Source organism: Colossoma macropomum, unplaced genomic scaffold, assembly GCF_904425465.1.
Source record: "Colossoma macropomum unplaced genomic scaffold, Colossoma_macropomum, whole genome shotgun sequence".
NCBI lineage: Eukaryota > Metazoa > Chordata > Actinopteri > Characiformes > Serrasalmidae > Colossoma > Colossoma macropomum.
In genome coordinates, this window is record NW_023494791.1 from 47,860,751 (window position 1) to 47,884,493 (window position 23,743).

At 42.4% G+C, this 23,743-nt stretch overlaps 1 protein-coding gene across 1 annotated transcript in view; it reads left to right on the forward strand.

Moving 5' to 3' along the window:
• Positions 1-16,737, forward strand: part of syt14a (synaptotagmin XIVa) — a 60,288-nt gene extending 43,551 nt beyond the window's left edge. The window contains exons 4-9 of the mRNA XM_036573529.1: positions 649-923; positions 1,338-1,520; positions 2,321-2,587; positions 4,477-4,666; positions 8,839-8,895; positions 15,463-16,737. Coding sequence (XP_036429422.1) covers positions 649-923; positions 1,338-1,520; positions 2,321-2,587; positions 4,477-4,666; positions 8,839-8,895; positions 15,463-15,776 — 1,286 coding nt within the window. The 3' untranslated portion in view covers positions 15,777-16,737. The remainder of the gene's footprint in view (positions 1-648; positions 924-1,337; positions 1,521-2,320; positions 2,588-4,476; positions 4,667-8,838; positions 8,896-15,462) is intronic.
• The last annotated feature ends 7,006 nt before the right edge of the window (positions 16,738-23,743 follow it).

Here is a 23,743-nt window from a genome sequence, read left to right on the forward strand (position 1 = left end):
AATAGTTATCGTCTGCAGAGTCACGGTAAACGATATCGCTGTGATCTGAATTCAGTTTTAGAGTAACCCCACATGAGCATTACAGAGCCTTACTCAGTAGCTTGCAGTTTAACTTAATGATAATGTTATTAGGGCTGGACACGAATATTTGACTACTCTAATATTGGTTCATTGGGGAGGTTTTTGATTTTTAATTTTGAGATTTGAGACCTCCCCCTGGCTGTGATTGGTCCTAATCACACCCTTGTTTGTTCTGAGACCTCCCCCTGGCTGTGATTGGTCCTAATAACACCCTTGTTTGTTCTGAGACCTCCCCCTGACTGTGATTGGTCCTAATCATGCCCTTGTTCGTTCTCAGACCGCCCCCTGACTGTGATTGGTCTTAATCACGCCCTTGTTTGTTCTGAGACCTCCCCCTGACTGTGATTGGTCCTAGTCATGCCCTTGTTTGTTCTGAGACCTCCCCCTGACTGTGATTGATCTAGAATGTAAATCAAATACGTCACTACATAATATGATTTTGCATTATAACAGCAATAACTCTGAACTTCAAAAAATTAGGTCAGTGAAAAAGAAGATTCATTCTCTCTCTCTCTCTCTCTCTCTCTCTCTCTCTCTCTCTCTCTCTCTCTCTCTCTCTCTCTGTAGTAAACTGTATCCAGAGGATGAGACGGACTCCTCCGCTGGATGAGCTGCAGCCGCCGCCGTATCAGGATGAGGACGGGTCACCGCGGATGTCGTGCACACCCTCTGACCTCGGTGATGCCAAGTGTGATCTGTCTCACGGCAGCAACAGCCCACAGCACAGCTACACAGCGAAGTGCCCCAGTGAGGGCAGCGCGGGTCACGACACCGAGAGCTTTCTCAACAAGGGCTACGAGGAGGACGTCCCCAGCGACAGCACCGCCGTGCTCAGCCCAGAGGTGTGTATGCGTGTGTGTTTCATCCCTGAGTATTTCCAGTAAACTCACTGACCCGTCAATGTCCAGATGTCAGATCAGAAATTTCCTATCTTCTTTGAATCTGAAGATTTTTTTCATATTGATCAAACCAGATAGGTACAAAGTGAGTTTTTATCACTGATTTTATCATTTTAAAGTGCCTTTAGTTACACAGGACTGCTGGTTTTTAACAAACCAATAGAAAATCCAAATTTAATGGTGAATATGAAAATTGCACATAATCAAAAACAGTCAGATGGTTTGGGATATTTACCCAACATGTACAAATACAAATTTTCATCACTTTAGACCAATCAAAAGTTTTTTTGGTTTTTTTTTGGTTTTTTTGGGGTTTTTTTTACCTTTTTTCCTCTCTCTGTCTCTCTCCCTCTGTAGGATCTCTCTGCTCGTGGTTCCGCCGCTCACCTGCCTAAAGGTTATGAGCCGGAGCCGTTGGCGCAGTTTGGGACACTGGACGTTGTCTTCGATTACGACTCCTGTGATCAGCGCCTGGCCGTCACGGTGACCGCAGTGACGGACATTCCTCCACTGAAGCGCACCGGAAACATCTCCTGGCAGGTACGGCTGCACCACATACCGTTTATTAATCAGTGTCACGGAAAGCTGCAATATGCAAGTGATAATTCGTTGCTATATGTTCTAGATTAGGTTCCCCAGATGTTTTGATTTTAGATTAATTAACAACAGTAAACATAAACATATCTCAAAAATGGGTCAAAATATGGTCAAAATAACCAAACTTTAACTATCAGAGGTTCATCTCTGATAATCTCTAGATAGATAGATAGGTAGATTGATTGACTGGTTGATTGACTGGTTGATTGATTGGTTGATTGATTGACAGATTCTTTGCTTCTCGAGATGACAGTGAATTTGCCAAGCACTATTACATCAACAATAAGGGCAACAAAATGTGAGCTAATGTTATTAGCATCTAGGCTAGCCTCCACATAATAACTAGAACGTTATTGATGTGTTCATAGTGTCTTTTCTTGCTCATACCATAGAAGCTCTGTCTGATTCCACACATAATTTCATGTAATTGTCGAGATTTTTGTGAGTGCGCAGAACAGTGAAGTGATTCATGTCAGCCAGTGAGTTATGCTAACTAGCAAGCTGGGTAGCTAATTAACCAAATAAGATGCTTCTTATTGACATTAAATACCCAAAAATACAACAACGTTATTAAACATAGTTAATATGATAGTTCCACCTCTCTCCAGCTGGTGGAAAATGAACTAGAACTAGAGCCGTAAATTAGATCTCGTCTGAATCACTTGCTGTTGTTAAATGTGCAATAAAAAACACCCTAAAACAAGCAGAGTGGTTGCAGTTTGGTGTTTTGTCCATTCTGGCAGGTGCACCTGGTTCTGCTGCCCACCAAAAAGCAACGTGCCAAAACAAGCATCTCCAGAGGCCCCTGTCCCGTCTTCACCGAAACCTTCCGCTTCAGCCACATCGAGTCGGAGATGATCAGCAACTACGCCATCCGCTTCCGCCTCTACAGCATCCGGCGGATGAAGAAGGAGAAGATCCTGGGAGAGAAGGTGTTCTACCTCACCAAGCTCAACCTGCAGGGCAAGATGTCTGTTCCCGTCATACTGGACCCCTGCTGCAGTATAGCAGTGAGTAACATGGACGGATGGATGATCACGAATCTCCAAAAATGTATATATACACACCAGCTGGACACTTCATTAGATACACCTCGCATCTACACTCTTTGTCCATTTTATCAGCTCCATTTACAGACTGTAGTTTTTCTGCATACTTTGTTACCCTGTTCTTCAGTGGTCAGGAGCCCCACAGGACCCTTACAGAGCAGGTACTATTTGGGTGGTGGGTCATTCTCAGCACTGCAGTGACACTGACCTGGTTGTGGTGTGTTAGTGTGTGTTGCGCTGGTGCGAGTGGATCAGACACAGCAGTGCTGCTGGAGTTTTTAAACACCTCAGTGTCCTGTGGGCAGCGTCCTGTGACCACTGATGAAGGACTAGAGGATGACCGACACAAACTGTGCAGCAGCAGATGAGCTATCGTCTCTGACTTTACAGCTACAAGGTGGACTGACAAGGTAGGAGTGTCTAATAGAGTGGACAGTGAGTGGACACAGTGTTTAAAAACTCCAGCAGCACTGCTGTGTCTGATCCACTCACACCAGCGCAACACACACTAACAGTATGTACGCTATGTATATTTATATGGTCTCTTAGGGCAGAAGTGATCTCTTAATGAGAATACACGTGCAGGGACAAGGAGGTAATGTTTATTTATAATGCATGTAATGTGTTCTTTACACACTCACTACACATCTACATGCTAAACTGTTTTTTTGGAGACTTTAGCCATGCCAACTGACCTTATATCCCTACTTTTGAGCTCTGCTTTCACGAGGCTTTGAGTCAGTTGAGAAATTTCGTATGGGTGGTCCCCAGATGTCCCCAAATCTTGTCTAACCCTGCAAGACTAGCAGATACCCTTTCACCAATTAGCAAGGTGCTAACTGTTTGCCTAAATCATCACATACTTGTCTCAAACTGTGTGAAGGTGTTCAGTGTCTCTAACAGACTTGATTTTGTGGTTTCTGGCACTCTAAGGCCCCGTCCCATTTCTTCTTTTTACCCCTACCCCTTGTTTTCGAGAGTCACCCTAACCCCTTGGAACTGAGTTCCAGGGTAGTGGTTGAAATCTTCCTCTGAAATGGGACCCTCAAATAAAAAGAGCATCACTTCATTAACAGCTACCAGCGCTGCTCTGTAGGTGACCCAGCCCGCCTTCAGTGACAGCAGAGGAGGGTAAAGTTCAGCTCCTCACTGCTGGGCTTTAGTTACATTTAGGGCATCATATGCCTTCAAAGTGGGGGGCAATTATTTATCACCCACCCCTAATTCTTCAGTGATATGAAGCTGAAGTCAGATATTCACCAGATTCTTGTTCAAATTTTCCCGTTCCACCTTAAATGGTGCAGCAGTTACATTCTGGCGCTTCAGGCGTCAGGACTGCTGGACTATTTAAAGTGGAACGGGAAAGTTAGCTAGCTAGCTACCAAGACATTAGTATGCTATTAGTGATTTTTTTAAGTTTGTTATGAAGAAAACGACCAAAATACACTGAAACGACATTAAACTAAGATAAAACAGTGGTTTGTTGTGATTTTTTTTTAACAGAGAAAATTCTCACATTTGTGTGTTTCTTTGGTCTCTTGTTCTCCATCTGGCTGGTTTTTCTTTTTTTCTCATAACTCTCTGTTTGGAGTCTCTGAAAAACCTCTGTTTGAAAGGCCATGTAGCCCCAACACTTCACCCCACCCCTCTATCTCAACAAGAATTGGGACACCCCACCCCCTAGACGTGAACGCGCCAAACGTAGGGCTAAGGGCTGAGTGGTAGGGGCGAGGGGTGGAATGGGATTGGGCCTGTGACTCACTGTTATCTATAAACATGGACTGAAGTACATTAGCATCACTAAAACTTGTTTCTTCAGTAAATTTGTTCAAAATGTATGTGTGTTTCAGGGCAGCGAGTCTCAGGCGAGCGTATCTGACGCATCCTGCACTGACACTGCCTCATCGTTCCAGTCAGCCGGTCAGGGCTCAGCTCCGGAGATCCTGCTGGGCCTCGTGTATAACGCCACCACCGGCCGCCTGTCCGTCGAAGTCATCAAAGGAAGCCACTTCAAAAACCTCGCTGCCAACAAACCGCCCAGTAAATACATCATTCAACAGTTTTAATACAACAGTTCTATTGAAAAGGACAGTAGGAAAGCTTCTCAGGACATTTTACCACACGTGAAGTTTCCCGGTTGTTCTTTGGTTTTGTTTTTTAACATGATTAGGCATATTTCGTTCCTCCCCAGTACCAAACAACAGACCTCTGAGGTTGTGCCATCATTTTGTAGTTCACCGTTAGCATCTGGACACGCCATTAGTCTGGATTTTCTCTGTGGGGAAAATGAATGGCGTTTTCTGAAAATTGCCTCTCTTGCACCCTGTGGTTAAGAGAGAAGTTTAATTTGGACCGGGCCAATACAATGTGCCCTACATATATTCTCCCTTGAATATCACTTTTTCATTTTGAGTGAAAGTAGTCAAAATAGGAATATGTGAGGTGCCTCCACAGTCTGCCAGGGAGATGCAGTGGGTGCTGAGCCAGTTGTAACAGATATTATGACATGCTACATGCAAGCTGACACTCATGTTCATGTAACAGACATCATACACAGCAAAGATGTGTATCTTAGCAGCAGATTAAGTAACCTTAATCTTAATCTTTAATCTTAAAATATTACAAATATTTCTCATTTGATAGATAATTTCATGATGAATGGACCAATAGAAGTGCTTTACAGTTGCTTGGAATAAAATATCTCTTTCTATTAACTTACATTGAAAGTAAAGAATGTTTTTGCCTTCTCCTGTAAAGGAGAATATATATATATTTATGTGTGTGTGTGTGTGTGTATATATATATATCATGAAATTTACACACAATTTAAAGGACAACAGGTATTTTCGAATTATGCCAAATATATATATATCGCTGTAGTAGCTTTACTTCATGCAAGTTAGTGCTGTTAACTCATTGTGCGATAGTGTTAGCTTCCACATAGCATTTCAGCTTTGAATGACTACATAATTTACATAATCCCATCAAATTAATGGGACAAAACATCGGCTTTGGAACAATCTTGTTCACCACGGGGGGCAATAGTGACACTTTTCAACAGGAAAACCAGCTTTAGACCCAGAACTCCTTATTTGAGCACTTCACCAACTACAAAACGGTGCAGAGGTCTGTAATATGTTGCATCTCCATCTAACAGACTTAAAAAGGGTTAAAAAGGCACAAAATAAATAAAAGAGGGAAAGGAATAAACAAAGGGAGGTTAAGGCTTCTCTCAAAAAGTGAGGAGCTGCTGCACCTCCATATCCTGCTGCAGTACACAGTTTAAATCAGGCCTAAAGTTCCTCAAGCTGCTTATTTCTGTTTATTTATTTCCCCAAACCCCTTTCTGTTCACCCGTCCTCACTGTTCCCTCTGTTTCTCTCTCTTCAGACCCGTTTAAATATGACCTCAAACTGCCTCATCAAGGCTTCGGCCGTGCTTCAGTCACAGAGCGCTGCATAAGGGCTTCATGAGCCTTCACAGAGCAGTCAGAGCGGAGCATACATGCCTTTATGAACTGTGTAACCTGTCATAGTGAACGTGGTGTTTAAAGGGCCAGTATCCTCATAAATTGTCCTCGCCAGAGTTTCAAAAGCTGCAGAACCAGGCTGCTGTTTTTGTGATGTCACTAAAACCAAGGCATTTACATACACCAATCAGGCATAATGACCACCTCCTTGTTTCTACGCTCATTGTCCATTTTATCAGCTCCACTTACTATATAGGAGCACTTTGTAGTTCTACAGTTACAGACTGTAGTCCATCTGTTTCTCTGATACTTTGTTAGCCCCCTTTTACCCTGTTCTTCAGTGGTCAGGACCCCCATGGACCCTCACAGAGCAGGTACTATTTGGGTGGTGGGTCATTCTCAGCACTGCAGTAACACTGACGTGGTTGTGGTGTGTTAGTGTGTGTTGCGCTGGTCTGAGTGGATGAGACACAGCAGTGCTGCTGGAGTTTTTAAACAGCTCAGTGTCACTGCTGGACTGAGAATAGTCCACCAACCAAACATATCCAGCCTACAGTGTCCTGTGGGCAGCATCCTGTGACCACTGATGAAGGACTAGAGGATGACCAACACAAACTTTGCAGCAGCAGATGAGCTATCGTCTCTGACTTTACATCTACAAGGTGGACTGACAAGGTAGGAGTGTCTAATAGAGTGGACAGTGAGTGGACACAGTGTTTAAAAACTCCAGCAGCACTGCTGTGTCTGATCCACTCACACCAGCGCAACACACACTAACACACCACCACCACGTCAGTGTTACTGCAGTGCTGAGAATGATCCACCACCCAGATAGTACCTGCTCTGTGAGGGTCCATGGGGGTCCTGACCACTGAAGAACAGGGTAAAAGGGGGCTAACAAAGTATCAGAGAAACAGATGGACTACAGTCTGTAACTGTAGAACTACAAAGTGCACCTATATAGTAAGTGGAGCTGATAAAATGGACAATGAGCGTAGAAACAAGGAGGTGGTCAGAATGTTATGCCTGATTGGTGTATGTCAGCCTATAGTGGTTTAGCTCCGCCCACCCTCGCTGAAGTTATAAGGAGTGTTTCAGCTCAGTCTGCATTTTGAAGGAGACGCAATACAGGGCAGCCAATCAGAGCACAGCTCACTAGCATGGTTGAGGTGAATTATGAATGAAGGTGAACTATGACCCTTTTTGGTGTGTAAATTCACACCGGTGTCCTGAGGGGATCTGGGCCCTTTAAGAGTCTTCGCCGAATGGAAATGTCTGACATTCGGCATCTATAACAGCTGCTTATGAAGGCATTATGTGACGCGTATGAAGGCTGTGATCGTCTCTAATGCAGAGCTCTTAATTCTGAAGCGCCGACTTCTGCTTTATGGACACTTGTTGACGCTAACCTGATGTGATGTCACTTAACCTTTAACCTCTTGACCTGGTCTCTCTCTCTCCTATTGTTGTTTGAATGTCTCATCTCCCTCTCTCTCTCTTTCTTTTTTCTCTTTTCTCTCTCGCTGTCTTTTCTCTTTCTCTCTCTCTCTCTCTCTCTCTCTCTCTCTCTCTCTCTCTCTCTCTCTCTCTCTCTCTCTCTCCCTCTCCCCCCTCTCATTCTCTCTCCCTCTCTCTCTTTCTTTTCTTTCTTTTTTCTCTTTTCTCTCTCGCTGTCTTTTCTCCTCTCTCTCTCTCTCTCCCTCCCTCTCTCTCTCTTTTCTTTCTTTTTTTCTCTTTTCTCTTTCTCTCTCTCTCCCTCTCCCTCCCCCTCTCTCTCTCTCTCTCTCTTTCTCTCTCTCTCTCCCCCCCTCTCTCTCTTTCTTTTCTTTTTTTTCTTTTCTCTCTTGCTGTCTCCCCCCCCTCTCTCTCTCCTGTTCTCTTTTTCTCTTGCTTTCTCTTGCTCTCGTTTTTCTGTTTCACTCTCTGCTTCTCTTTCTTTCCCTCTCTCCCTTTTCTCTTTCTGTCTCTCTCTTCTCTTTTTCTCTCTTTGTCTCTCTCATACTCTTTCATCCCCCCTTTCTCTTGCTCTCTCATCTCTCCTGCTCTTTCTTTCCTTTTTTTTCTTTTGTTTATTTGATTCTTCCTTTCTTACTTTCTCTTTTTTCTTTCCATTTCTCTTTCTCGCTCCCCTCTCTCTCTCTCTCTCTTCATCTCTCCCGCTGTCTTTCTCTCTCGCTCTTACTTTATCTTGGTGTCTCTCTTTCTTTCTTTCGTTTTTCTCTCTCTCTCTTTCTGTCTTTCTTTCTCTTGTCTCTCTCTCACTCTCTCTCCTCCTCTACCCTCTCTCGCTCTCTCTTTGTCTTGCTCTGTCTCTCTTCCCTCTTTTTCTCTCTCCTTATCTTTGTCCCTCACTCTTTTTTCTTTTTCGTTCTTTCTGTCCCTCTCTTTCTTTCTCTCCCTCTCTTCTTTTTCTCTTTGTCTTTTTTCTCTCTCCTCCCTCTTTCTCTCTTTCTCTCTTTGATCTCACTTTCTTTCTTTTTTCTCTTTTTTTTCTCTTGCTGTCTCTCCTCCCTGCTTACTCTCTCTCTCACTCTCTTTCTCTCTCCCTCTTTCTTCCTCACTCTTTTCACACTCTTTCTCTCCCTTTATCTATCTTTATCTCACTCTGTCTGTTTCTCTCCCTTTTCTCTTTCTTTTCTCGCTCTTATTCTCCCCATCGCTCTGTTTCCTGTGTTTTTCTCCTCCTTTGTTACTGACCCCCTCTCCCTCTCTCTCTCTGTCTGTCCCCTCATTCCTCTGTCAGATGGATTGTTCTGTTGTCTAAAGCACTTGATAGGTGGGCAGGTTTATATTATCAGAGGTGAGTTTTCCTGCTTTCGCCCTCTAACTGTCACTGTTGGACGTTGATAGTGCACGTCATTCTCGTAGTGCCACGGTTCTGTTTCCTCTTTTTTCTGTTCCGTAGTCGTCTCTCTGTTATTTTTCTGTGCGCTGGTGATTGTAGTGCAGTAAGTGTCTCTGTGTGAATGAGGACTTGTTTGTCATGTATCAGAGTCTGAAACCTCACACTCTACATTCTTTACCCAGAGAATCACAGCTGTCGCCAGCAACAACAGAAGCTCTGATCTTATAGAAATTATTTCTGCCTCGTAGTTTCACTGAAGCGAGTGGAGAATCTGTGGAAAGTGCAGAGGCCAGACCACATTAGTGTCCGTTACCCTGCGTTCACACCGGCAACTACTTTTCGCCTCCTGTCACCCAAATCGCTGATCGCTAATCGCCTGTGTCCGTTTCTGAACAACTGGCAGTTGGTTGCCATGGTTTCACTGACGCGAAGTACAAATCAGATCAGAAATCGCTTATTTAATGCCTGTCTTGCAGTCAGTATGTGAGGACAACAGTGTTTGGTCCTTGTGATTACTGTCTATTTGAGGTGAACGCAATTCCATCTCTAGTAGGAACAGTTATCTAGGAACCAAAAAATGGAGCGTGCCGTTTCACAGTGGCGGAGATAAAGCGTGTACTACGCTGCTCAATGCTTAATTCCTATTGGTAATCGCCACATCGCTTCGCTCCTTCAGTGTGTCCCAATTCAGGGGCTGGATCCTTCGAAGGACACGGTCTCACGCTGCTTAGACCCACGAAGGCTGAACCGAAATGAGACACTCTGCCCTACAGTGGATTTTCTGTTTGAGTGACAGCACCGCTGTTCCCGCCCTCACCACTGCGCCACGAAACGCCACTCCTGTCAAGTTCTTTTAAAGTACTTTAAAGACGGAATCAGAAACTTTTTTAGTTGTTTATTTTTTCATTTAGTAGAGCTGGAGATGCTTCACCGCCGGCTACTGATGAGATTGTTTTTTGGTTTTTTTTTTTTTGTTTTTTTACCTTTGTATCGTTAGCCATTCACCTCAGTTTAAACCCAGTACTTATATTTAAACCCTTCAGCCGCCGTTCGCTCCTCTGCTGATGCCGCCATGTTTCGAATCCTCGCCGCCACACAATGAACCTCAGGATATGTTGGCTGGCGAAGGATCCACCTGTAGGACACATTTCTCGGCCGCATATGAAGGAGACGAAATGGGACAGTCTAGCAATCGGCCTTCAAATGCAGCCTCCGAAATGGGACACACTGCTTATATGCATAAAGTTAGACTCTGCTCAACTTTGTTGCGTCACTGACTCCGCCCACTTCGCACCGCCAATGTTTACACTGCCTCCTGACGCCAGAAATAGCCAGCTCTCATTGAAAATAAGTGACCTCCAGCCGCCTTGTCGCATGGCATCGCTGCTGGTGAGAACGCAGGATAAGTGGAAGAGGAGATATTTTATTAGGATTTGAATTATGATGGAAAGTTATTGTTTTACAGTCATTTTTGCTGAAAGAAAAAAACATCAACTATATTTTTCCACTTCTGTTATTTTTTGATGTTGAAACAAACAGAAATAAGTCAGAGGTGGAGACTCCAATATAAAATGTAAATCAAATGTGAATATAATTCACCATGTGATTGAGTTCAAAGAGTTTAATAACATGACCGTTTTAAACTCTGATTGGCTGAGCCGCATTCAAAGCCATTATAAAATACTTGATATACACACCTGTGGTGGCAGTTCTATATTAATTAACTACATTGCTGGGTGGAAATTTTGTTTATTTCAAATATCATCAATAATGAAGTCAATTATTAATTGAACTATGGTGTATTTTCTCATATTGTGTATTGCTGGCATTTTATGAAAGCAGTATGAAGAGCTTTACAGTATCTCTGCTTCTAAGGGTGAAGACTCGCCATAAATGCAATCTAAATGTCTCTCTTTATATTGCTGGAGTTGAAGGATCCCTCAAGCCTCACTCTTATAAATGACAAACAGTCTGTAGAAGGTGGATGTGTCTGCATGCTCTCTGTCTCTCTACAGCCCAAACAAAGCCATAAAGATCAGGGTGACTTCCAGTCACGCTGACGTCATACAGATCCAGTGCGTCTGCAGTAATAACAGAGTAAATTTCTGGATTTCTGCATGAAGTGTGTTACTTGAACACACCGTTTGTTTTCAATCTCCCATCCCGTCTGGTTTCATTTGATTTTGGTGATGCTTTTTCCCAGCGCTGCACTCTTAAGTCTCAGAGTTCTTTGGAGTGATGCCACATTGCATTTACATTTACGGCATTTGGCAGACGCTCTTATCCAGAGCGACTCACAATTTGATCAGGTGAAGGTGAAGGTAGTGTTAGGAGTTTTGCCCAAGGACTCTTTTTGGTATAGTGTAGGGTGCTTGCCCAGGCGGAGGATTGAACCCCAGTCTAGGGGGCAGCGGTGTTACCCACTACGCTATACCAACCAACGTTGTTCACCAGCCCTGGTCCTGAAGCTCTACCTTCAGAGTTTAGTCTCACCCACAACCAGCCACGTCTGCTCCAGCTAATAAACTTCTTCAGAAGTCCTTGATTGCCTGGATCAGATGGATGAGTGATAGCTGGGGGGGCAGCATGTTAGATACAGGTTGGAACTAAACTCTGCAGGGAAGTAGATGTCCAGCAGGAGGGCTAGTGACCACTGCAAAAGGAAAACCACTTTTGGTTCTGTAAAATACCTTTTAATGAATAGTTCTTTGCAGTACCACATTTGTGATCAAGATGTGTTCACAAAAGTGTGAAGAACCTCTAAAGGTTTTATACCAGTTTAGTGGCGAAGCAGGACTCGGGCCTTCATCTAAATCTCTGTCACAGCAATACTCATTTTTGCTAGATCCTCTATGGGGGTTGTAATGTTGGCACTAAGCTAACAGTGGTGCACATTAACATTTTATCACCATTCTAGATTAACCACAGACATTCGAAGCCGTACGTTTTTATTTGATGCTTATAACAGACATTAGCCTATATTTGACCTTGTAGTTGTTTTGACTGACTGAAACCTGCCGAACGAATTTGGTCCCACCAAACATGATTGGTTGATTCCTCTGTCACTTTCCTTTTTTGCAGTTCAAGATTTTTACTTATCAAGTTTAAATTAGGCTTCCACTAAAGGCTAAGAAGGCCCTGAAGGTTCCCCTCTGCCAATCATTTACCTACACTATTAAAAAGTGGGGCTAATCAAGTGTTCTTTAGTAAAAGCAATGGTTATATAGAACCATGGCAACTCAGAACCGTTTGAATGCTAAAATATTTATTTGCCTGGTTAAATGACTCTTTGCGATGAATGAGAACCTCTTGTATTCTTTAAAGCTGTTTCTCAGCCCTGTTCCTGAAGGCCCACTGTCCTACACACTTTAGTGCGTTCCCTGCTGTAACACACCCACTTTAATTTAATGATGGGCTGATAATGAGCCGATTAGTTGGATCAGGTGTGTTGTGAGTAGAACTGGACAATATGGCAAAAATATAATATTGTGATAGTAAATTTTCATGATGCACAATATGTCACAATATTTCTTTTTTCAGATATCGGATCAGTTGGAACAGAAAAAAGAGCCAGCAGTGCTTCATTTAAAAAATACTATCAAAAGCTGTGAACGCAGTGATTTTTATCCAGTATTTTGCACTAAATCCAGGTAACAGGACTAATTTTGCTCAGTTTATAATGAAACATGCAGTTGATCAGTGTCTACAGGCACTGACGATAAACACAATATGCTCAGAAAACTACAGAATTTAGCACGGTAATGATATATATTATCATATTGCACAGCACTATTTGGGAAGGGCAGTGGCCTACAGGACCAGGATTGAGTAACACTGCTTTAAAGAACCTCTTTTAAAAGATTTTAACTGTTATGAGTTACAAGGGATCCTTTTTAGTACTTCTGCAGATCCCTTTTTGTTAAGAGTGTAGAATTCTACATCTAAGCCTGTAAACATTTAGAAACGTTTCATGTTAAGATTGTATAAAACATTTAGATGATATGGAGACTCTTTAAAAACATCCTCACATCTCATTTTGCTTCGTGAAAGAATCTTAGAAAGGCTCTTTAGGGAACCGAAGGTAGATGTTCTATGACAGGGGTATCCAAACCTTTATCAAAGAGGGCCAGATTGTACTGTGTCAAAATACCTGAGGGCCAAACTATTATTCACAAATTATTCAAAATATTACGTTTTCAAAATATCAGCGCATAGAATCTGAGCTTTCTGTGAGCTGCTGCGTTTCCTATCACTGCATAAAAGATGCATGAGGCTTCTTTTACTGTTGGATTGTTCAATCAGAGCAGTTTGGATCGATAAGCGATAATAACTAATTAAATTGTTTAAGAGTAACAGTACAACATGTCTAATCATATTCCTATTCATGTGTTTACTTGTTGAGACATATACTTTGAGACAAACTAAACAGAAATCTATACGTTTGGTTTTGTTACGTAATGTTCTTTACATATCAAATAACCGCAGCGCAGCCACGTTTTTGTTTGACCTTAAAGGGTTAATATTTACTGAACTACTGAATTTGCTCTAAGACGTTTTCCACCTCGCCGAAATCGGCCGTTCTCAGTGTTTAGTTTGAGCTTTATGTCTGTAATCTTGACTAAATGTAGTTCAGTAAATGAAGCTGCAGGTCTGGTCAGCTGCCACCATCAGGCGAAAGGAAGAACTGCAAAATATTGGCTGGCAGACAGCTTCAGATACACTGTAAAACAGAAGCCAGGGGCCAATTAAAATCTGTCTGCGGGCCACATTTGGCCCTGGGGCCGGACTTTGGACACCCCTGTTCTGTGGCATCTCTCCAAAGAGTGCTTTAGTGTTAAGAGTGCTGGCGAGTGAACTTTAGCTGTTTCACAGTGAACGTAGAGTCCTTCTATATTTAGATGCTGCCATTGTGGAACTACTTGGAGTAGGTTGGAGAAATTGGATGCATGAAAACTTATTTTTTTAATTTCCTGGCGCAAATACAGCATTGTTATACCATCAATGCCTAAAAGCTGAAGCATTTCCTCCACGTCACAGTTACAGTCGAGAAGACCATCTCCATCTCTCTCCGCTGCCTTTTTCAGATTCTAACAATGGCTCATTCAATAAAGCCAATCACTCGTGCTTAATCACCATTCAGTCCCTCCAGCTCTCATTTAGGCCCGTCAGCATGAGGCCCATTACTGCACTGCGTAACCACTTAAGGTGTCAGCAGAAGCCACTTTTTTCTCTCTCCTCTGGAGACGTGCGGAAAATCAGGGCCGCTTGAACGGGGCTTTTATGTCTGAGAAAAGGAAAAAAGGAAACGATAAAGAGCCAAACCTTTCTCCCCTTTATCCACAACACAGAGAGAGAAGCTCGCCCGAACAGTGGCTCCCATTCAGAGGCGCCATAGAAGTGTGGCTGAATGTCGTCTGAATGCAGCTCCTCCTTCTGCACTTTCACCTACGCTGCTGGCTCCAGTTGGTTTTTTATGTTTACAGACAGTAAAAGAGGCTGAACGGTGGCAGAACTCGCCCGCGGATCAGCGCTCATTGATACGCGGCTGCGTTTGATAAAAAGGCGGCTGAATGGATTAATTTAAGTGAATGGATTTCATAATGGAGCAATCAGACGCTTTTCAGTGAAGTCGAATGTGAAAATAAGGTAATTGTTAATGATGTATGGTGAGCGACCTCGTGCGTGATGTCACCAACGTTTTGTCTTGCAGTTGCCCCGCCCCTCTGTACTCCAGCTCGCTGTCCCGCACTGCTGAAAACAAAGGGGTTTTTCTCTGCTATTACATGCATGGTGCGCTTGTGCTACTTCATTTCTGAATGCGAGGATTTCTGACCTGTTCCTTGTTGCTAATGAAAAACCATATGCTAGGTTTTCGGAGCACAATCGGACTATATAAGCGCTCAAAAATCAACAGTACGACAACATATATATTTCAAAAGTGACATACATATATTGAAATGGCCAGCGTGACCAGTTTAAGAGTGCATGAAGGAAATTCATCATTTTTTTTAAATACCTATTCGTACAAAAATTGTGGCGTGCTAGCTATTTTTAAATTTTAATTTTCTTAAATTTACATTTGTTGAAATGGAATTTAATACATAAATTTGAAAATTAAGTGTACTTTTGCTTAAGTAAATAATACATTTGGAAATTTGTTTGACATTTTTTAAAACTTTTATTATTTTCTGTTAGATTTTCAGTTCATTTTTTGAATGAAATTTAATATTAAAATAAAAATTAAACGTTTCATTTACTTAAAGTAAAAATAAGTGTTTAGTAAGTTAATAAGCACATCTGGAGATCATTTTCCTCTTTTTGTTATTATTGCCTTGTATCTTTTATTATTAGTGTTACTCATTATTACCGTTATTATTTGTATTTGTTATTCATTTACTTGTGGTATTTTTTTATTTAATTAGATTTTATTTATTTATTTATCTGCTTCTTTTTTTGTTTACTTATTTGCTTTTTTAAGCTTTACAGTAACTCTTGCTCTCCTTTCTCCCTCCTTCGCTGTAGACACGTACGTAAAGTTGACTCTGCTGAACTCCATGGGTCAGGAAATGTCCAAGTGTAAGACGTCCATCTGCCGCGGTCAGCCCAACCCCACCTATAAGGAGACGTTCGTGTTCCAGGTGGCGCTGTTCCAGCTCTCTGATGTCACCCTCATCCTTTCTGTTTACAACAAGCGCAGTATGAAGCGCAAGGAGATGATTGGCTGGATCTCTCTGGGCCTGAACAGCTCCGGGGAGGAGGAGCTAACGCACTGGACTCAGATGAAGGAGTCGAAAGGACAGCAGGTTTGTCGATGGCACAGCCTTCTTGAGTCCTAGAGTCGTGGAGAGGAGGAGGAGGAGGACGGAGGTGAAGAGAAGCGACGGAGAAAAGCGGAAAATAAAAGGCAGGCCACGCCCACGCCTGACCCTCAGCTCGCCTGAGCTGGCCCTCACAGCAGTGCATTATGAGGAAGTGTGAGTTTTGTTAGGGGGCGACACCAATCTCTGCCCTAGGCATTATGGGAAACGTAGTTTGGGTCAGGGTGAAAGCACTTGTAACCCCGAGTTCGGTCAGGGAAATGGCTCAAGGGTTGGAAACTTCTTGCCTTTAACGGAGCGACCACGTAGAGAAGAGTTATTTATTTATTTATTTATTTATTTATTTATTTATTTTCTCTGTTATTTGTGTTTTTGTGTACCTTCAAAATGATTCTGATAGCGGTGGACGGTGGGGAGAGTGAGCGGATCAGTGATGGCATTTACCCGCCAGAGATCCACACGACTGTAGCCATGAGGCCGTTCAGTTCGAACAGGAAGGAGAGAGAGAACGAGGGATGACGGTCTGTGTCCTATGATTTAACCAGGTTGTTTAAGCACTACAGACATCAAAAGGGGCATTTCCTCCTCAAACCTGCTACCAGTCGGCATTAGACGTTTTAAAAAGCCCTTCGACTTACAACAGAAGCTATTATTATTAGTGCGCTTTAAGTTATTGTGTTTTCTGTTCTTTCACCAAGTACAGGGCAGTGCGTCACAGTTATTGTCCATGGTAGTTGACCGTGAGCTACATATGCGGCAGATAAAAGTTGTAAAATGAAAACATTCTTCTTTAACATTCACTCAGTCATTCCTCGCTTTTCTGACTAATCATTGTGCTTTGTTTTCCATATAGCTTCATGTAGCTCACATATAACATGTGAGCACAAAAAGAAGCAAGTTTGACTGTTAGTTTGACCCATATTGTTAACATTGAAAGTACAAAGCAGTGGACAGCTGGTCTAACTGGCCGTCACACCTTATATGACCAGTCAGTGTTGCTTGAACTTGACTGTTGAAGTGTTGAAGACTGACTGTTGTCTTATGTCCTCTTCGACGTCTGTTCTGCAACTCCAGTGATGCACCGATGTGAAATTTCTTGGTACAAGAACCGACAAGTAACACCTTTTTCTGGCTGATACATACAGTCATATGCCGAAGTGTGAACACCCCTGGTTAGATTACGTGTTTTGTTGGTTTTCTATGTGAAAATAAGTTAAAAACATCCTTTACAGAGAACACACCTAAATGTGGCCTTTTTTCTGCCAATTTTAGTGCACAATTTCTCAATTTAACGTATTGGAAAAACAAAATATAAACACTTGCACAAGCCACATCTAAGTTTTTTTCCTCAATAGGATAAATTCTGCAAATAATCAGTAATTGTCCATTAAAACATAAAGAAGTGTGTTTTCTGTAGAGATTTGATTTTGACCGGGGTACCCAAACGTTTGCATATGTCTGTATATCAATAACCAATTATTTTAACGTTTTACATTAATATATATACTGCTATACCAAATTGAGAATGCCAAAATAAAAGTCCTTAGGCAAGGCTCTATAAATATTATATTATGTATAGCAGTGGTCTGCCTATGTGGTTATATACAGTTGTTGTGGCTGCCAGGAGATCCCTTATACATGAGGCTATGGTATCGTCCACTATGCTGTCCATGTTTGGGTTTGAATTAAGGGAAATTCCCACCACTACTGACCAGAGTTTCCGTTTCAGTCAGTAATACACCCGGAAAAATCCAGCCATGAACACAGAACATAAAATAACGTTAGCGACAGTATCAAAAGCCAACGAACATGTTTTGTTTAGGAAAGGCTTCTTATTTCACTCGGTGGAGGAGGTGCGTATAGATAACTTTCATCATGTAATAACAAAATGTGTTTTCCACAACAACCAATATAGACCAGGACTTTACCCATCTGTCTCACACATGTGTCAGTGTGCAAGCTTTTTATTTAACCTTTAAATCAATCAGGCAAGTCTTTAAGAGTGTTCCAATTCTTATTCACACTGGTGGCCTGGCAGCAGGAGCTGCTTGAGGGAGATGAAAACACAGAATCGGATTAAAATAACAACAGAAAAGCAACGAACAAGACTTAGACGTCATAGTCAGTTATACCACAAAACAAATAAATAAATGTTGACAACCTAAAATGACAACAGCAACGACTGATACAACTGCAAGCCAAATGGTTAATTAACGGTTGTAATTATCAGCTGTAATTCCAGCATCAGAGCAATGATGATAAAGCCTCCGATACATCATGCACCACCTTAACACTCACATCTAGCAACATGTGATGTGGCACTTAATTAGGTACACCTGTAACCCAATGTTAAAAACACTCATTATGTACTGGCACTTGATTGAGAACCACGTTTAATTTGTCCAGTGTTTTCTAATAATAAGCACAAACGCTTTATCCCTGATGGACATAAATAATACGCTCTAATGACTTTTAATGCTAGGAGACAAAGTGTTTCGAAGGTCAGTCTGCGTCTGCTTCGGTTAGCACAGTACCAGGACTTTTCACCGCTCTGGGTCCAATTTCCACAAACCATTGTTTGCAGAAAGATGGTTTTGCTCTACTGTTTAATGAAGATTTATTACCCCATGATGGTTTTGCGGAAAGTCTGCTGCATTCAAAGGCTCCTCTGTTCGGTTAGTTTCTTTATTCTTTAATTTATGGATGCGGCTGTGCACTGGAGAGCACTTTATGGCTGATGCACATGCTCCCTCAGACCGCGTGTCTTATCCCCTCAGGCTTCGTTCACCCTCGTTCGCATATTTCTAAAAACACATTTGTTCCCATCTGCTTTCAGAAAAATCCCCTCCACACCAGCAGCGTCCACAGGAGAGCAAAGACGCTCACAAGGAGGATTGTCAAATGTAGAATGCCTTAAAGGGAATGTTAAGAGAGTGTTACATTAGGTTAAAGAGGACGTAGCAACGTGTTGCAGACCAACACAGTGGCTCTAAAACTATGAAGAAAAAGAAGGGGTTCATATTCGTGGACTGACTGTAATGATAACGTAAGGCTAACTACAGTAAACCAAACAGAAACAATCCTGATTATTAGCCATACCAGGTACAGAGTTTTAATGCACAAACAAGAACGTGCACAGCTCCCAAGTGGCACAACCTTCTCAGCTCCCTGTTGTCGGGGGATTGTGAGTTCAGTCTCTGGCGATGCCACAGCCTTCCGTAACCAGCGGTACAAGCGATCATAAGGCCCAATCCCATTTCACCCCTTTGACCCTACCTCTTAGCCCTTAGCCCTCTGTTTTGCGCGTTCACGTCTAGGGGTAGGGTGAAGTGTTGGGGCTACATGACCCTCCAAACTGAGGTTTTTCAGAGACTCCAAACAGAGAGTTATGAGAAAAAAAGAAAAACCGGTAAGATGGAGAACAAGAGACCAAAGAAACCCACAAATGTGAGAATTTTCTTCATTTCAAAATCACGATAAACATCGTATTATCTTAGTTTAATGTCGTTTCAGCGTATTTTGGTCGTTTTCTTCATAACAAGTATAAAAAATTGCTAATATCATGCTAATGTCTCAGTAGCTAGTTAGCTAACTTTCCCGTTCCGCCTTAAATAGTCCAGCAGTTCTGACGCCTGAAGCGCCAGAATGTAACTGCTGCACCATTTAAGGTGGAACGGGAAAATTCAAACAAGAATCTGGAGAATATCTGACTTCAGCTTCATATCACTGAAGAATTAGGGGTGGGTGATAATAAATAATTGCCCCCCTCTTTGAAGGCATATGATGCCCTAAATGTAACTAAAGCCCAGCAGTGAGGAGCTGAACTTTACCCTCCTCTGCTGTCACTGCAGACTGGCAGGGTCGCCTACAGAGCAGCGCTGGTAGCTGTTAATGAAGTGATGCTCTTTTTATTTGAGGGTCCCATTTCAGAGGGAAGATTTCAACCACTACCCTGTAACTCAGTTCCAAGGGGTTAGGGTGACACTTGAAAAACAAGGGGTAGGGTTAAAAAGAAGAAATGGGACTGGGCCTAAGTGTCCTCTCTTCTGGGTGGGTAGGGTGGTCCTCCCTCTCCTCCCATCACACAGCGCAATGTTGGCGAACACGGCCGTCTGTTAGCTGATGTGAATTAGCAATTAGGCTACGTTCGCATTACAAGCCTCATTGCTCAAATCCAATTTTTTGCTCAAATCCGATCTGTCTGACACGATGGTTCACACTCGTTTGGGTAAGTGATTCAAATCTGTCCTGAAATGACCCTCATGAGCTCATCCTACTCAGTAACGTCACGTGAATGAATCACTGCATCATCAGCACAAACTAACGAGCAGAACGAGCTTCGCTGAGAAGATCATTAACTCTGATCAGCTCTCAGCTTCATTATTAGAGCGAGACGAAGGAGAAAAAGGTGAGATGAGTTGCTTTTCCACCGTTTACAGGCTTTAACTTCTGTCTGGCGCTGTTGCCATGGTAACGCTGAATGATGGTGCAGCGCAGTGGAGAAAAAGCACATGAATTCAGATCTGAGCGTCACATTAAGGTCGCACGGCCAAGAATTGGATACGTATCCAATCTAGGACCACATATGAAAGTGGCTCAGGTCAGATTTGTGTGTCCACACAGCTCTGAAAATATTGGCTCTGAATCACATTTGGGCAAAAAATCTGATTTGTGCCACTTCAGCCTGGTAATGTGAACGTAGCTTTAGTGTCCTCCTTCACGCTTGGACCGTTTCTGTTGCTCCATTCCAAAATGTTCAGAAAAGTAGAAAGTACAAGTTTTTTGCACGACGGCGACGATATGATTACTCACTGACTGACATGTTCACTGATTTGGTGGCAGCCAGCAGACACTTGCGTATAAATCACCTGCTGAGAAGCCCACAGTTTAAAAAGGGTCTGCTTTAAACATGAGTGCTGAGTTTAACAGGAAGGCTGAGCAGTTTAAGATCTACAAACAAGGTTTTCTTCAGAGACAATATGCTGTTAACAAGTCAGTCAAAAATGAAAATCAGTACCCATAGCTTGACTTCTCTGCCAGTTTCTGAATATTTTTACAGCACTTTCTTTTAAAGTACACTCAAAGTGGACGTGGCTTAAAGCAGGACTGAGTGTGGGTCGCGTTGGGTGTATTTACTGACTGTAACGGATCTTATGAATTTCCAACACTCGGCAGGAATTGGTGTGAATTCGGTTTGTACCATTAACATGTTGAATTTTGATACCAATCTCGGACGAATTCACGTTGAGATCCCCTTTCAGTTAAAGACCAGGCTCTGGCCTTGTGGACAAACAGTATAAACTTTTTATAGTGACCACCAAATGATAGTAAAACGCTAATGAAACTGAACATAAAGCAGGATTTCCTTCCAGCTTTAATGCTGGAGCCTCAACACCAACACAAACTGTTTATGAGGTTTTGTGTTTTTTCACTGCAGTTTGTTTGACTACATTAGTTAAAGTCATGGGGAAAAAATGTAAATTAGATTTTTTTTGCCAAACCGTCTCTTTCAGCAGACTCACATGGGATGTAAGAGAAGTAGACTGGCTTCTTGTTTAGTAGTTGCTTTTGTTCTTTGTCACAATCTCTTAAAACTGTTCTGGATTTTCTTTGTTTTTTGTTTCGTTTTCTCGAGCGACGGTTAAGCTCGCTTATTGATTGTTACGTACTGTAAATGCTCTAAAAGAGTTTTCCTATCTATTTTTGTACTGATGTTTAAGAAGAATATGTGTTATGAAATGTTACAAAGCTCTGTGAGCAAAAATGGGTTGTAGACATTGGTTCTACTTTTCAGTTTGATTTCGGATTAGCCTGTTCATTCGTTCATTCGTTAAAGTACGGATTGATTGTGTGCTAAATGCTACAGAATGACACAAGATCCAAACTCAGTTAATTCCCTCAGTGTTTCTGTCCTGTTCCTGTGATGTGAGATAACAGAGAGAAGATAAAGGCAGCGTGAAGGTGCAGAGAGTGAGAGCGAGAGCGTGGGCCGAATGCTCGGCGCTGCTGCTGCTGCCGTCTCTGTCTTTTGTGCCGTGAGCTTTGCTGAGGTCAGCAGGACTGAGGAAGATTAATGAAGTGGTACGTTTTCCTCGGCTCGTTTTAAAAAAGAAACGTTACTTCGAGGGCCTTTGGCCTCTGGAGTTGGTAAAACAAGCACATTTTCTGCACATGCCAGAGAAACACACCTTGTGAAAGAGACTCAGGCTAAGAAAGTATGCAAGTCGTCCCTGCACACGTACACGCGCTATCCAGGTCAAACCTCTTTGAGACGTTAAACCCAAAATCCGGATATTCACACAAAGTAATACGCACACGAACTTCCCCATCCCTCCACACTAACATTTCAACAGCAGCCATGCTGAGATCTGTTTTGACCTTTTCAGAATTCCTCCATAACTCAGTGTGTGAGGTGTAAACAGAGAGATTCAGAGTGGTTTGGTGTGAAATGGATCAGATGTCTTTACAGTGGTGGTGATCGGAACCAGGGGTCGCCATGACTACAACACAGATATAGACATTTTATTTACTATCCAGAACCACCAGTAAACCTACACGAGTCTTCTGAGTTTATATGGAATGTTGATGATGGAAAATAGTGGAAAATCTGAAATAATAAGTTTTCTTTGGGGACTATTTGTCTCACAGCGCCCTGCATGTATCCCTCCACCATGAATGGAGTTTAAGTTCTCTAAACTATCATAAAACAGTGTCTCAGTCATCAGGCAGTGAATTCATAACCATTTCATGTAGGAACTTTCTGTGAGGGAGCTTTTAGAGGTGGACGTCTGGTTCCTATCACCACCACTGTGAACAGTTCTGACTCGGTAAGTTTCTCTAGAACAGAGTGTTTCACACCAAACCGCTCTGAACCACTCTGAACCGCTCTGTTTACATCTTAATTACCCAGGAATTTTGAAGAATCTGTTGTGATTCTGTTTTAATTCACAGCCTTGAATAAACAGCTGTGTATAAATAACGTTTTAACCTGACCATGAAACTGACTCACATTCTTTATCTGAGCTTTATGAGTGAGATTTCTGCCCTCGCTGATAAATCTGTAGAACCTTAACTGCCTCTGGTCCCATCGTGACTCCCAAAAACACCAAGTGCTGTAGAACAGTCATGTGGGACCGTATGGTATCCTAGATTATGCCCAGTTCAAAATAATTGCATCAGAAGACAGAGCAGTGAGTTATATTGTAGAGCGGGTTCTTCTCCACAGTGTGCTGAATGAGCAGGTTCTGTGTAGCACTGCGCTGCACATTAGAACCCAGTTAACGTCACTTCAATGGAGCTGCAGTACAGTTTTATGTACTTTATATATGGATTTATACTTCCTACTGAACTCATCTCACAACATGAGAACTCCAAACACTTATCCAAACCACCAAAAGTCCACTTATCATAATGACCACCATGATTAACCCAACCTTAACTCACCAGCTGAGTGCAGCAGGTCATGTAGGGCACCTCACCGCTCCATGCAAAATGCACTTGTATTACAAAACTTGAAACACTCCACATAAACGAAACGCCAGGTTGGGTTGTGTGTGCCTTCGCTCAGCACTGAACTGGCCACAGCTGGCCACGGTTTTAATGTGTAAAGTTTTTAGGGTTGTAAATCTGTGACCTCATAATTTAATTATGATTATTTAGGAAATTCAAACATTCATTAAGTACACAAGTGTTTACACTGCAGTGAAATAGTCAACAAAAACATAGTTTCAAACGTTGCAGTTACATTTGAAAACATTCCAAACTCAATGCAGTTCAGTCACCACCTTCAGATCGATACACCGACCAGGCATAACATTCTGACCACCTCCTTGTTTCTACACTCATTGTCCATTTTATCAGCTCCACTTACTATATAGGTGCACTTTGTAGTTCTACAGTTACAGACTGTAGTCCATCTGTTTCTCTGATACTTTGTTAGCCCCCTTTTACCCTGTTCTTCAGTGGTCAGGACCCCCATGGACCCT